Below are 13,017 nucleotides of genomic sequence, written 5' to 3' on the forward strand. Positions count from 1 at the left end.
GTCACCCAGGGAGGCGACACACAGGCGCCCTTGGCTTCCAGGTGGAAGGTCCATGGGCACCGGTGCCTCCACTTGTCAGCCCCCGGCTTTCTGTGCATCTTTCTAGGTCACTTGCTGCTGCTTTAGCCCCTTTAAAGCCTTCTTGCTGTTTGCTGGGACCGTGCACGGCTCGGTGGTCGTGTGGGATCTGAGGGAAGATGCCAGGATCCATCGTTACGTGAAGCTGAGTGGGTGCTTCTGGACGTTCAGGACCGCAACCTTTTCCACCGGTCAGTGACACTGCCCGCCAGCCCAGGGTCTTCCGGAGCAGCCGTGAAATCCCTTTGCATCGTTCATGTAGGTCATCCCAGAGGACAGCGCTGACCTAAGAGCAAAAGAGACCTGTGATAAACAGGAGAAACGGCCTCCTTCCGGCAGCTGCTCAGGCAGCGGCAGTGGTGATGGGAGTGCTCCGTCCTGTTAATAACTCTGGGGACTTCAGGTCCTCAGTGAGATGATGCCCAGTTTTAAACCAGTCTGAGGTGTGTTGCTGTGTGCGCTCCTGTGGCTCAGACAGCCCCACTGGAGGCTGAAGGAGAGAAGTAGTGGCCTCTCGGGGGTCAAAAGGAACCAGAACCACTGGAGCTGCCAGGACCCCTAGTTAGACTCCTGTGAATACGTCATGCCATGCGGTTGCTGCCACAACCACCCACAACCACAACCACAATTACAATTCCAACCGCAGCCAATCACAACCATAACCACAACCGGTTACAACCATAGCCAACTACAGCCATAACCACAACCATAACCAACTACAACCACAACCACAATTCCAACCACCGCCAATCACAACCATAACCACAACCACAAACAAGGACAAGCACGACCACCACCCCACCCCGCCCCAACCCTGGGTAGGCACTTGTGTTCTGGAGTTTTCTCTCAGTGCTTTGTGGACGTGACCTGTTCAGCACCCGTCTTGCCCACCTGCCAGCGCTCAGGGCTGGGAGGCTCGTCCATGAGCACACCGACCTTGGGGCAGGGCCTGCGCTCAGACCTGACTGTCTCTCACCATCCTTCTCCCTGTTCCTGCCCAGGGACCGCCCCCCCCACCACAGCTGGCTTTGCGTCTCCCCGTCTTCACGAGTCCCAGGATCGGCGTTTTCTCTGTAGTTTTACCTTCTCCGAAGGCAAGTGCTGGGACCCTGCAGGGCCCAGACCTCCGAGCCTGGCCTCCGTCCCTTCGGGAGACGTGCCTGCGCTCACAGCTGTGTGCGGCTCAGAACGTCACCCCTTCTTCTCTGGGCAGGGTCCTCTGCTGGGCACCACGTGGGTTTTTGCGCCCGCTGGTGGGCGGGCTCCTGGTTAATTCCCATGGCTGGCGGTCAGGACTGGAGCCTGCACCCCAGGCGCCACAGGCTGCACGTCCTCGCCAGCGGGGCCGGCAGACTTCCTGCCCTTCTGGTGGGTGCTGGTGTGTCTCGGGGTTTTATTTTGTGTTTCCCTGAGGACATGGGATGCGGAGCGTCTCCAGGTGCTTATTTGCTGTCTGTCTTCAGTGGGGTGTGTTTAGGTCTTTCACGCATTTGTAAATTGATTTGTTGCTTCTTACTGGTGTGTTGTTCGAGGCCTCGTGTGCTCTGGACACAGTCCTGTGTCAGGCGTGTCGGGTGTGCCTCCTTCTCTTCACCAGGTATCCTGATCGCCCCTGCCTGGGGCACCGCACGTATCCTGCATAGCTCTATATGTTCTCGGAGTACATCTGTGTTTTATACATAAAAGGCAAGGTTTCTTTTGTCTCCCAACAACCAATTTTTGCCCCTTTGGGGGTGAAATTGCCACTATTGAGAACGTATGAGTTTATAGGTACCTTATGGGTTGGGTGCTGTTAGAAAAGATATCTTTTAAGAATGTGCATTTTCTAAGTGCTGCTGATATTACTAATTAACCTTTGAATTCACCACCGTGTTCAAAACACTAAAACTCTTAAGTTTTTAAACTTAATTACTCCATTAACATGCTGCCTTCATTTCCTTTTGCCATTCAAACCTTCAAAGCCTCAGTAACCTCAGGCCCAGAGGCCACACCCCATCCTCAGCTGGACTCCCTCACGTTCACTGAATCTGAACCCCTGTCACATATTCTTCATTCCTGAGACCGTTTTGTCTTTTTCTTCAGTTTCTTTCCTGAGTTCAGCCCTAACTCTCATTTTCTTTCTTGATGTTTTTTAATCCATTTTTGTTCTGGATTTCTGATTTCAGATGTTTTTGTTTGTTTATGTGCTTTAAACACATTTCCAGACATATTTTTGAAGAGATGTGATGTAGTTTGGAGTGTTGGGTTTTGGTCTTCTGTCTCACGCTTGTTTTTTGGAGGGGGAATTTTCAAGGGTTGAAATGCTTTCATTTGCATTTTCTCTCGAGTTCCCTTGGTAGCTTTGTGTGGAGTTTGTCTGTTCTTTTCCACTCCTGGACATTTTGTAGGTGGATATGCCAGGTCAGAGGAGCTCTGTTCCATTGGACTGTGAGGTGTCGTTTCTTCAAAGGTGCTGCTCTTGGTGGGGGGGTGAGCCTGCAGCTCCCAGTCTCCCTACTCCCCGTTCCCTGTGCCGCTCTGGCCGTGAGCCCCCCCGCTCCCCCGCAGCCGGGAGGCCCCAGCTTCTGCGCTGTCTCTGCGAACCCCTCGCCGTGGAGAGCCCCCCACCGCCCTGTCCGTCCTTGAACCTGCCGCCGTGCAGACCCAGGGCCGCCTCTCTTCTCACAGGTGTGACGTGGTCTGTGGCCTCTGCTCCTCGGTGACGCTGAGAGCCGTGGCACGTGTCCTTTCACCGTGGTCTGCGTGGCCTCATGCTTTGGGAAGATGTGCCTGTCCCTGCACAACGTTAACTGTACTCCACGGCTCACTACGTGCCTGTGGTGCATGTGCTTTTCATCCCCAGATGGTGTCCTGACGTCTGTAAACCACCGCAGCCCCCTCCAGGCGATAGAACCCATCTCAGGGTCTGTCTGCAAAAGACAGAGCTGTGTGCTTTCACCTTTTTCTACTCAAGAAGGTACGTGACCCTCCACTCCCATAAAATCCTGAGCTCAAGTTGTGAGATGTGGTTTCCTCGTTATGAGCCGGTCCTTCCCCAGTTCTGTCTTCACTAGAGCCAGCAGGCCTGTCCTTCCATGTCGCTTCCTTGGACGAGAGCGGGGTTCTCAACGTGTGGGTGAGTCGGACGCGCAAGCGCTCGCCCCAGGGTTTGCGTGGTGGTCGGTGGTCTGTGGTCGGGGTGGCAGGGGGAGATGTGTGCAGAGCAGGGGCGACCATGCAGTCAGCTATGGCGGGGAAGCCAGGACAAGACGGGCTTGCTGGGAATGCCTGTGGGAGTGAAAGGGGAGCAGTGTCAGGGCCGGAGGATGCACAGGGCATTGACCGGTCACAGAGTGTAGAGAAACAGGTCGAAGAAGGCGATTTATAACTTTTAAACGCTAGTCTTTCTTCTGGAGGAATTAAATTTTTAGTGCCTTAATTAGAGCTACGCTTTGCTTAGACTGTTTCACGATTATTACACGTGCTGATATTCATCTTTAGTGTTCTATTTCAGGTGGTGGTTGAATTAGCAAAGGCAGATACTGCAGGTGCAATAAGTGACTTAGGTAACTATTAAATAAAAACTGAGTTTAATCAATGGCTGCTAAAATCAGTAAAGATTAAAATACCGATAACCGCTTTGAAGAATCGGTAATTAGCTGCATGGAAAATGAAGGTTAAGTTGTGTATTTTATAACCTGTCGGCTGTTGAACAGGCCCCTGACGCCCTTGTCACAGGAGGCCCGTGTGTGTCGTCTGCTCTGTGCCCCCTGAGGGCGTCCCCGAGACTCGGTGTCTAAGGCCTGGGTGTGTGTGACCCCCAAGAACTCTGAGACTGGAGCCACCGGGGGTGGGGGTGCTCTGCGGCCGGCAGTTTGCTGTCCCGATGCCCTGGGCTGGGGCACCGAGGGGCCGCCCGCCTGCACTTCCTCAGCAGCTCCAGCCGCTTATTTAACGACCAGCCCCTTCACCTTGTTTGGGCCGGGGGCACCCCCATAGAGCCAGCCAGAAAATAGGACCAGAGTCACTCTGACTTCTTGAAATGAGGAGGGGCCGGTGCTGTGGACCCCCCTCTCCTGGAGAAAGGATGCGGTGGAAACCATCCTGAGGGGCCTCTCTTCTCAGCCTCATCTTCCTACAGCATCCCCTCTGCTCCCTGTGAGCCGGGGCTGCTGTGGGTGTGGGACATCAGGCGGGGCAGGACGGGGCTAGAGGGGCCGGAGGGGGCCTCCCCACCTGCATGGGGAACCGAAACCGGCACGGGAGGACATTTACAGGAGAGGGTTTCTGTGGGGAATTGGAGGTTTGTTAAATATTGATTTTTTTCTCTTTTTGCTTAAGTGTACTTCCCTTTTTAAATCAAATCTAAAAATGTAAAGGCTTTTTGATATTGATTCCACCAACCCTCTTCCCCTAAGGCCCTGAACTGCAAATTCTTAATTCATATCCTAAGGCAATTGCAGGAACCTCCCCTGCGTGAGGGACGGGACACTCTTCATCAATCTGCATTTTTATATTATTTCCTAACACAGATATTTAAGCAATGAAAAATAATTCCAGGCAAATGTAATTGGATTTTGGTTAACTTATATTAAGAGGTGCATTTACTTCCGGTTTCTCTGTTTGCAGGTTTACTCCCTGGAGGGAGGATAAAGCTGGTGCACAGCGTCGCGATTCAGCTGCGCGACAGGTAGGTCTGAGCCGCATCCCTGCTCACAAAGCCCTGTTTCCCACAGGAGGAAATAGCGTTAGGTAATAAGGCACGGCCAGGCTGGCACTGAAGAACCCTAACTTCTCCCATTGTATTTTTGCTAAATAGTTTATTTGCTACTTAGTTTATTATTAATGAATCAAAGTAATAAATGCAATTGCCAGGTATAGAGCTAACATTTTTCTTTGATTAAAGTATTTTCTATCTTATGAATTGGTATGATTTGACTCTTTTTCATCCAGTTTTAATACAACCCTGAAGTTAAATAGACAAGTTTCAGGAACTAGAAACATTGGTATGAAAGTTTTATTCAGAAATTAGGTTTCTGTTTTTACTCAAATAACTTAATATGATGTAAAAATCTTAGATATATGAATATTGTTTGTGGTATTTATATATTTCATGTTAGTTTATCTCCCGAAGATGTCTTTTCTCATCTTTTCACCGCAGTCAGGGCCTAGCTATCAGCCTGTGATTTACCCTGGAAAACGCTTTGATATTAGCCTGACTTTTCCTCATCAGACAGAACACTTCTGGGTTGTATCAATGAATTCATACATGCTTCATGATTGTAAATCACCTGCCGTTGATTTCAGTATAATTATGACAAGGAGTGAGTTATGTTTGAAAAAACTCATCTAATACACTGCAGACCCCACCACGGTGGCCCCCTGACCGCTCACTGAATTTCTGTGAGACCATTCTCGTCTCCATTATGGCTGTATCACTTCATACCGTGCATTGCATTTATCTTTTAACTATAAATTTCTCCTGTACCTAACTATACACTCTTTAAAGGAAAGTGTCACCTGTAGCTGATGTTAGGTTTTCCCTGCTAAATGCTGGCAGTGCCTCCCCCAGGTCCGGGTGTAACAAACATCTGTCCAGACCGTATCTGCACACTTGCCGAGTGGTGTGTGTTCTACCGGCTGCCTCGTGGTGCCTCTTCCCTCAGGGAGGGCCCTGAAGTGCAGACAAGTGACCAATAGCCGCTGCAGCCTTGGGGTCGGCCTCTGGCAGAGGGAGGCTGGCAGGGGTGGCGGTGAGGGGGCTGGGCTGAGAGGCAGGCCGCCCGGCAGCTGCCTGGCCCAGGGGCTCAGAGCAGGGGCGGCTCTCCAGAGCCCCCCTGCCAGACCTGAGCCTCCCTTCCTGAACTCGGGCATTCCGGGGAGGAGGGGGACCTTGGGTGAAGTGCCCCTGACCCCTGGGGCAGCAAGGCCTCCCCTGAGAGTGGCCTGGTGGCACGTCTCCTCATCCCCGTGGCTTGGCACACGCGTGAAGTGCTGGGGGGAGCCCCGCAGAGTGTGGGCTCGGAGGAGGGACGGCCATGGGACGGGGGTGGGATGAGAGTCAGGGAGCCTGCGCCGGGCAGAGGGAGCCCAGAGGCATGAAGACGCTGACGGTTTCAGACCTTCGAGTAGGATTGCTGTCAGGAGAGGGGTAGGGTCAGTGGCCTGACCCTCAGGAGGGTCTGCTGCGCCGAGGGTTCAGACAGTTCTCTCGAGGGTGTCGGGGACTCATCTCGGATCTCTGCGTAAGGAGGGGTGTGTCTTGTTTGTGGTTTAGAACCATGAACTTGGCAACAGTGTAAGCTTGGAACAGAGGAGGGGACTCGGGGAGAGCTTCAGGAGCTGCCGTGGGGGTGGATCGAGATCCGAGATGAGAGTCTGAACCAGGCGGCACTCGTGGGGACGGAGGGCCAGGCTCAGTCAGGGGTGGGACTGAGCACACCTGGTGGCCGGCTGGTTCCAGAAACCGGGGAGAGCCTGCCTCTCGCCCAGGTGTCCAGCTCAGCTGAGGGGCACCATGCAGCTGAGGACCAGGAGGGAAGAGGGGGCCTGGGGGTGGGAAGGGCGGGACCTGGTCGACTCAGCATGGAGGTGACCAGGGCAGCGGGCCCCGAGGCGGGGATCTCGGCCGGAGGTAAGAGAGGGGAGTGACTGAGGGGCCAGATCCCCGACCCGGGACCGGGGCAGCGTGGCAGGAGCAGCCCTGGGCCCTGGTTGTTACAATACAAACACTGTGCAAGGTAAAAAACCAACAACACACTAAATACAGTCTTTTAAAGAAGAGAGGAAAGTGCCAGAATAAGGGTGGAGCTTGAAGTCAGCCTGCAGGCTTTTGGGTGGTGGTGGGGCTGGGAGCTGGCTCCCGTGGGGACCAGGGACGTGTCGGGCCTGCTGGGCAGCGAGCTGGAGCTGACCCCTGTCCGGGACCCTGGGTCGCACTGCCCCTCCAGTGGGAGAATCCCAGAAGCCGAGTCGGGGTGCGGTCAGGGGTTCACAGCTGAGGAGTGAGTGTGGGGCAGACCAGTGCCCGGGGGCTGTCAGCACCGGGACAGCTGCCTGCGGGCGGGCACGTCCACGGCCAGGCTCATGGTGGGGGTCACGGACGCTGCCGTGTGAGGGACACCCACCAGGGTACGAGAGAAGATTGTGCGATCAGAAAGACATTTCTCGAAATGGAGCTGTTGTCTCTGAAATTTAAGTCTGTGAATGAAAGAGTGGATTAGACAGTAGAAGAAAGAATGAGTGAGCAAGAGGATGGGCTGAAGGAACTGTCCAGAGCATGGTAACCGAAGGGAAAAGGAACTAGAAGCGCGTCCAGTGGCAGATGGCAGGTGACGGTGTTAAGTGTCGCCTCCGCCCTGACAGTTTCAAGACTGCCCATCTGTTCATCTTTGCTGTTTTCCAGACTTTCCCATAAAGGTTATGAATTTTGGGGGTCCACACAAACACTGAACGTTAAATTTCTGCCTTCAGACCCTAATCGCTTTGTTGTTGGCACAGACATGGTGAGTAATGGTCTAAATTTCATTCTGTAAGTATTTTTGTTGGAGATAAACTTACTGTTTGCTTTAATCAGAATGTTGATTAAATTGTTTCAAGAATAAGAGCTTTACCCTGCCTGGTTCCCTCCTTCCTCTCCCTTCCAGGGCCTCATCAGCCATGGCACCAGACAAGACGTGAGAGTCTCTCCCAGGTTGTTCAGGCCCCAGCAGCAGGGCGTGAGGCCGGTGAAGGTGAACGTGATTGACTTTTCACCGTTTGGAGAACCAGTATTCCTGGTAAGAATGCCTGTTTTTTAAGCACCGATTCTTTTGCAGCGTCTGCTGGGGTCTACAGCACTCGGGTCTGGTCTCCTGAAGTCCCATCCGTGTGCTCAGCACAGCTCATTCCATGAGGCTGTTGTCTGGATCTTCAGACGTTTTATTCTGACGTCATTTTCGACTTGTAGAAAAGTTACAAGGACGGCACAGAGCGTTCCCCCTCGCCCCCCCACCATCCTGAGCATGCAGTGACACACTTGCCGTGGCCAGGACGCTCCACCCCAGGGGCTGGGTGTTGGTCTTCTGTAGCCCAGGCCAGCCCCAGTCAGTCCTGCTCTCTGCAGGTCTGAGTGCAAGCCCACGACTGTCCCGACTGTCCTTTGTGAGCAGCGTCGTGGCCCAGGTCACGCGTCCCGTTCAGTCACTGTGGCTGCTCACCGCCTTCACTGGGACCGGCCTCAGCATCGCACAGAGGACCTGGACGTCCCCTGTGGAGTCTGGGGACGTCTCCTCACAATTAGATGCAGGCCTTTCCTGACCGTGGGGCCCCTCCTTCCCTGTCTGATCAGCCAGGGCCTGGTGGAAGACGCACAGACCCTGAGCTGCTGCTGTTTCTCACCCACCGTGTCGGCCACCAGGCGGGTTCTGTCACCCTGTCGTTAATTCCATGGGAGCTGTCGCTGGTCAGAAGACTGCCTTTCTTCCGTGTGTATTTCTCATCTAAACGTGGACACGAGGCTTTTCATTGTCTTCAGTGCATCTCAGATTCGCTGCCTGCATTTTTTCCGCTGCTCAGATGGTCCCCCCGGGGGAAGGGGTCCCTGGAGGTGGTTCTGACATCATTCCGGGAGCCCCTCTTTGCTTTCTGGCACAGGAACCCTCGGGATCAGCCATTACTCCAAGGAGTCCTGGCTCCTGTTAGGAGAAAATTACCTAGAAACCAAGACCTGGGCAGTCAGAAGTGCTTGTGTACAGGACACGACATCGAGATCTCCTCTGGTCTCCATCTATGCACCACCCACCCGGCGTCGCACACACACCCTATTCCCTGGCTGGCCCAGGGTCCCCTCCACCCTCCCGACAGTGGACACCTGGCTCTATTATGCATAAATCTATTCATTTACTTTAGAAGCTTTCGTGATTGCTATATCTTGCCTCTGCTTTTTTTGAAAGATTAAATATGTGAAGAATTAAATATATTGAGTAAAAAGGAATTAAGTTTCCTTTTCCTAGGCTAAAAATTTAGTTTTTTACTAGGCCAGCTGAGTTTTGTTTTATGGAAATTTCAATCCAAAAGGAATGTAAAGCCGTATTATATGTGCAAACGTATGTGATTGTTTTAGAAAAGACGTCAGTCTTACCCATCTTAATGTCCTATGCTTGAGTCAGCAATATTCAGCTTTGTTAAAAATAAACACCTATTTATATGTTCACTGAATTAACCCATCATTAGCCCTTTTGGGGAGGGGCAGGGGGTACAAAGTGTATCAGAATCTCCAAACGCTCACCTTTGTGATTTGTGAGGACAAGATATAATGTTACAATTTTATGTTCGGAAAACAAAATATAAACCAAATATTTTTGCTGTACAACAAAAAAAGCTGATGTCCTGAAAATTTTCCTTGGCTACTGAGCTTGAGTAAAAAAGGGAAAAGAACTGTGATAAGGTTTCCCCGCCTCCCCCAGGCCGGCTGTTCTGACGGGAGCATCAGGCTGCACCAGCTGACGGCCGAGCACCCGCTCCTGCAGTGGGACAAGAGCACCCACGGCCGCGCCGTCATTGGCCTGCAGTGGTCCTCGACGAGACCGGCTGTGTTCCTGGTCCAGGACGACACATCCTGTGTGTATATTTGGGACCTCCTGGAGAGCGATTTGGGTCCTGTCGCCAAACAGCCCGTCTATCCAGACAGGTAAGTCTGATGAAACTCAGGATGAGCCCTCCTCGGTGACTTTTTGCAGAAGCATCACTGATGGTCTTTGTTGCTTAATTTATGTATAAGGTCACCACACTTTAAAGTATGGTTATTTATATTTAAATTTAAATATTAGTTTTATATTTATATATTTGAGTAACATCTTAAAAAACCACTTTAAAGTGTGTTTGTTTCATATTTAGTCCAAAATAGTCTAAGGATCAAAGAATTATGTTATCTATCGTTTATTTACTTATTTATATTGAGGTATAATTGATGTAAAACATATTGGTTTCAGGTGCACAACATAATGATGCGAAGTTTGTATATATTGTCTTTTTTTTAAGATTTTATTTATTAATATGTGGTCTTAATTATTTATTTATTTTGGGCAGTGTTGGGTCTTCGTTTCTGTGTGAGAGCTTTCTCTAGTTGCGGCAAGTGGGGGCCACTCTTCATGGCGGTGCACGGGCCTCTCACTATCATGGCCTCTCTTGTTGCGGAGCACAGGCTCCAGACACGCAGGCTCAGTAGTTGTGGCTCACAGGCCTAGTTGCTCCACGACATGTGGGATCTTTCCAGATCAGGGCTCGAACCCATGTCCCCTGCATTGGCAGGCAGATTCTCAACCACTGCGCCACCAGGGAAGCCCATATATTGTGTTATGATACGTCTGTCACCCTACATAGTTCCAGAAGTTTTGTCTTGTGATGAGAACTTTTAATATTTACTCTCATCAACTTTCAAATATGCCACACAGTGTTATTAACCATAGTTGCCATGTGTACACTACGTCCCATGGCTTGTTCATTTTATAACTGGAAGCTTGTACCCCTTCGCCCGTTTGGTCCACACCCCACCCCCCTTCCTTTGGCAACCACCAGTCTGTTCTCTGTCTGTGAGCCTGTTTTGTGTGTGTGTGTGTGTGTGCAGGGTAGAGGTGGGGTTTCACACAGAAGTGAGATCACACAGTGTTTGTCCTTCTCTGTCTAACTTATTTCGCTTAGCATAATGCCCTCAGGGTCCATCCATGTTGTCACAAATGGATTTCCTTTTTTATGGCTGAATAATATTCCACATGTATATGGAGATATATATATATATATATATATATATATATATACACACACACACACACACACATACACACACATATATATATAACATATTCTTTATCCATTCATCCCTTGATGGACACTTAGGTTGTTTCCATGTCTTGGCTCTTGTGAATAATGCTGCAGTGGACATGGGAGTGCAGATATCTCTTTGAGATAGTGGCTTCATTTTCTTTGGATAAATACCCAGGAGTGGAATTGCTGGATTGTATGGTGGCTCTATTTTTAATTCTTGAGAAACCTCCACACTGTTCTCCACTGTGTCTGCACCAATTCACATTCCCACCAGCAGTGCAGGAGGGCTCCCTTTTCTCCACACCCTCTCCAGCATTTGTTATTTCTTATCTTTTTAATGATGGCCATTCACACAGGTGTGAGGTGATATAGCTCCTTGTGGTTTTGCTTTGCATTTCCCTGGTGATTAATGATGTTGAGCATCTTTTCACTTGTCTGTTGGCCATCTGTGTGTCTTCTTTGGAAAAATTTTTATTTAGATCTTCTGCCCATTTTGTAATTGGATTGCTTGTTTTTTTTGCTATTGAGTTGTATGAGATCTTTATGTTTTGGTTATTAACCCCCTAACAGGTGTATGATTGGCAAATATTTTCTCCCATTCTGTAGGTTGCCCTTTCATTTGTTTCTGGTTTATTTTGCTGTGCAGAAGCTGCTTCGTAGTCCCACCTGTTTGCTTCTGTTGCCTTTGCTTTTGGAGTCAGATCCAAAAAATCATCCCCAGGCTGATGTCAAGGAGCTCTAACCTCCTATGCTTTCAGCATTTCTCTTCCTCCTGCTTCCCCCTGGGAAGGTGGGTAATTGGGAGACTCAGGATCACACAGCGTGTGCTTCTCGATTTCAGGCTGGTGGCCATGACTGTCGTGGGTGAAGCAGAGAAGACCCGCAGTGGCTTCCTGGCCCTGGTGCTGGCCAAAGCCTCAGGCGACGTGGACGTCCAGTACCTGCGGCGGGAGTGGGTGGCCCCGGTGGGCGACGAGCTGCAGAGGCTGCGGCTGCTGCTGCGGGAAGCCCTGTAAGTGGTGGGACACCGCGAGGAAGCCGTGCGGTGACCCCGATGTTACAGCTGATGGGTGTACATTCGTGTAGATAGAAGGCGTGTGGCCAGAATTCATTTTTCAAGAATGTCACTTCAATATGCCATAAATAAATTACTAATTTTGAATGGAAACAGCAGACATTTTAGTGTATACTGAACTTCAAAGGCAACAGAGAGCCAGGTAGGATGCTCTTTTCCAAGAATATTTCTACTGATTTTCAGAGCAGCTCTAAAATATTGTAACATTTATTACTAGGTTTTTAAACAATCCAAATAAAGATGTATTTAATGAACAGTTTTCTTAGTCATACGTAAAATGACATATTCACAGGTTTAAATTAAAGGACTGACTGCTGAAATGACCTCCCACCTGTGTTTCTTTAATACTTTGTTGGACTTCTGCTGGTAATGTTGGGATGTCTGTTCAGACACATTTGCACTATGCTTTATTATTAAAAATTAGTTTTGTCTAAAGATGATGCAAATATATGAATTCTCTTCATTGTACAGTTATAGGGACTTAAGGGCAGGAGAATTCTGGGGTGATGGCCTTTGCCTACACCCAGTGTCACTGACACAGTGACAGGTGAGCGTTCAGTGGGGCAGGTTTGTTCTCTCTGGGCCACATGTGGCTGCTGCTTCGCCAGCGATGGGACGGTTTCACCCCAGAACTGGGACCAGGCAGAGGTCAGTCTCCCAGGGCCTGGGGCGCCCTCAGCAGGCCAGCACCCGGCGCTGTTCACCGAGTTTCTCATGAAGCCCTGAACTTCGCATCGTCCTGTTAGGACGCTGCGCCCTGCCTACACCTCAGAACTGCGGCGCTGCCCAGATCCCGCCGAGGACCAGGACCGGGCAACGCGACCTGCGGGCTGGGAGGCGTTGGGCCCTGACCGCCCACCGTGGGGTCCACGCGGGCCCCCTGTGCTCGCCTCCTGCGCCACTGGAGCCCGGCGCCCGGCACGCCTCGTGTCCAGTGCCGCGGGGGGAAGAGGGGTCGGGCGGTGTCGGGGGTCCGGGCGCTCACCTGGACGGCGTCCAGTGGGTGCCTCCTGTGGGTGACTTTCTTGGGAGCCCCTCACGGCAGCCCCCCACCCCAGCGGCTCCCCGGGGGTTTCTCGCGG

The 13,017-nt window shown here is 51.1% G+C and overlaps 2 protein-coding genes across 3 annotated transcripts in view; one reads left to right on the forward strand and one right to left on the reverse strand.

The window, feature by feature from the left end:
• The window catches only part of DYNC2I1 (dynein 2 intermediate chain 1), a 49,229-nt gene extending 36,911 nt beyond the window's left edge, over positions 1–12,318 (forward strand). The window contains exons 17-25 of one of the 2 annotated variants that reach the window (XM_081243873.1): positions 107–269; positions 2,921–3,034; positions 3,117–3,193; positions 3,572–3,623; positions 4,687–4,747; positions 7,463–7,562; positions 7,704–7,835; positions 9,504–9,727; positions 11,702–12,318. In XM_081243873.1, coding sequence (XP_081099999.1) covers positions 107–269; positions 2,921–3,034; positions 3,117–3,193; positions 3,572–3,623; positions 4,687–4,747; positions 7,463–7,562; positions 7,704–7,835; positions 9,504–9,727; positions 11,702–11,876 — 1,098 coding nt within the window. In that variant the 3' untranslated portion in view covers positions 11,877–12,318. The remainder of the gene's footprint in view (positions 1–106; positions 270–2,920; positions 3,035–3,116; positions 3,194–3,571; positions 3,624–4,686; positions 4,748–7,462; positions 7,563–7,703; positions 7,836–9,503; positions 9,728–11,701) is intronic. The other variant, XM_081243874.1, reaches the window with a different exon arrangement.
• Positions 1–13,017, reverse strand: part of NCAPG2 (non-SMC condensin II complex subunit G2) — a 278,460-nt gene that overhangs the window by 195,582 nt on the left and 69,861 nt on the right. The window lies entirely within an intron of this gene.

Source organism: Mesoplodon bidens, assembly GCF_964165515.1.
Source record: "Mesoplodon bidens genome assembly, chromosome: 9".
NCBI classification, from domain to species: domain Eukaryota; kingdom Metazoa; phylum Chordata; class Mammalia; order Artiodactyla; family Ziphiidae; genus Mesoplodon; species Mesoplodon bidens.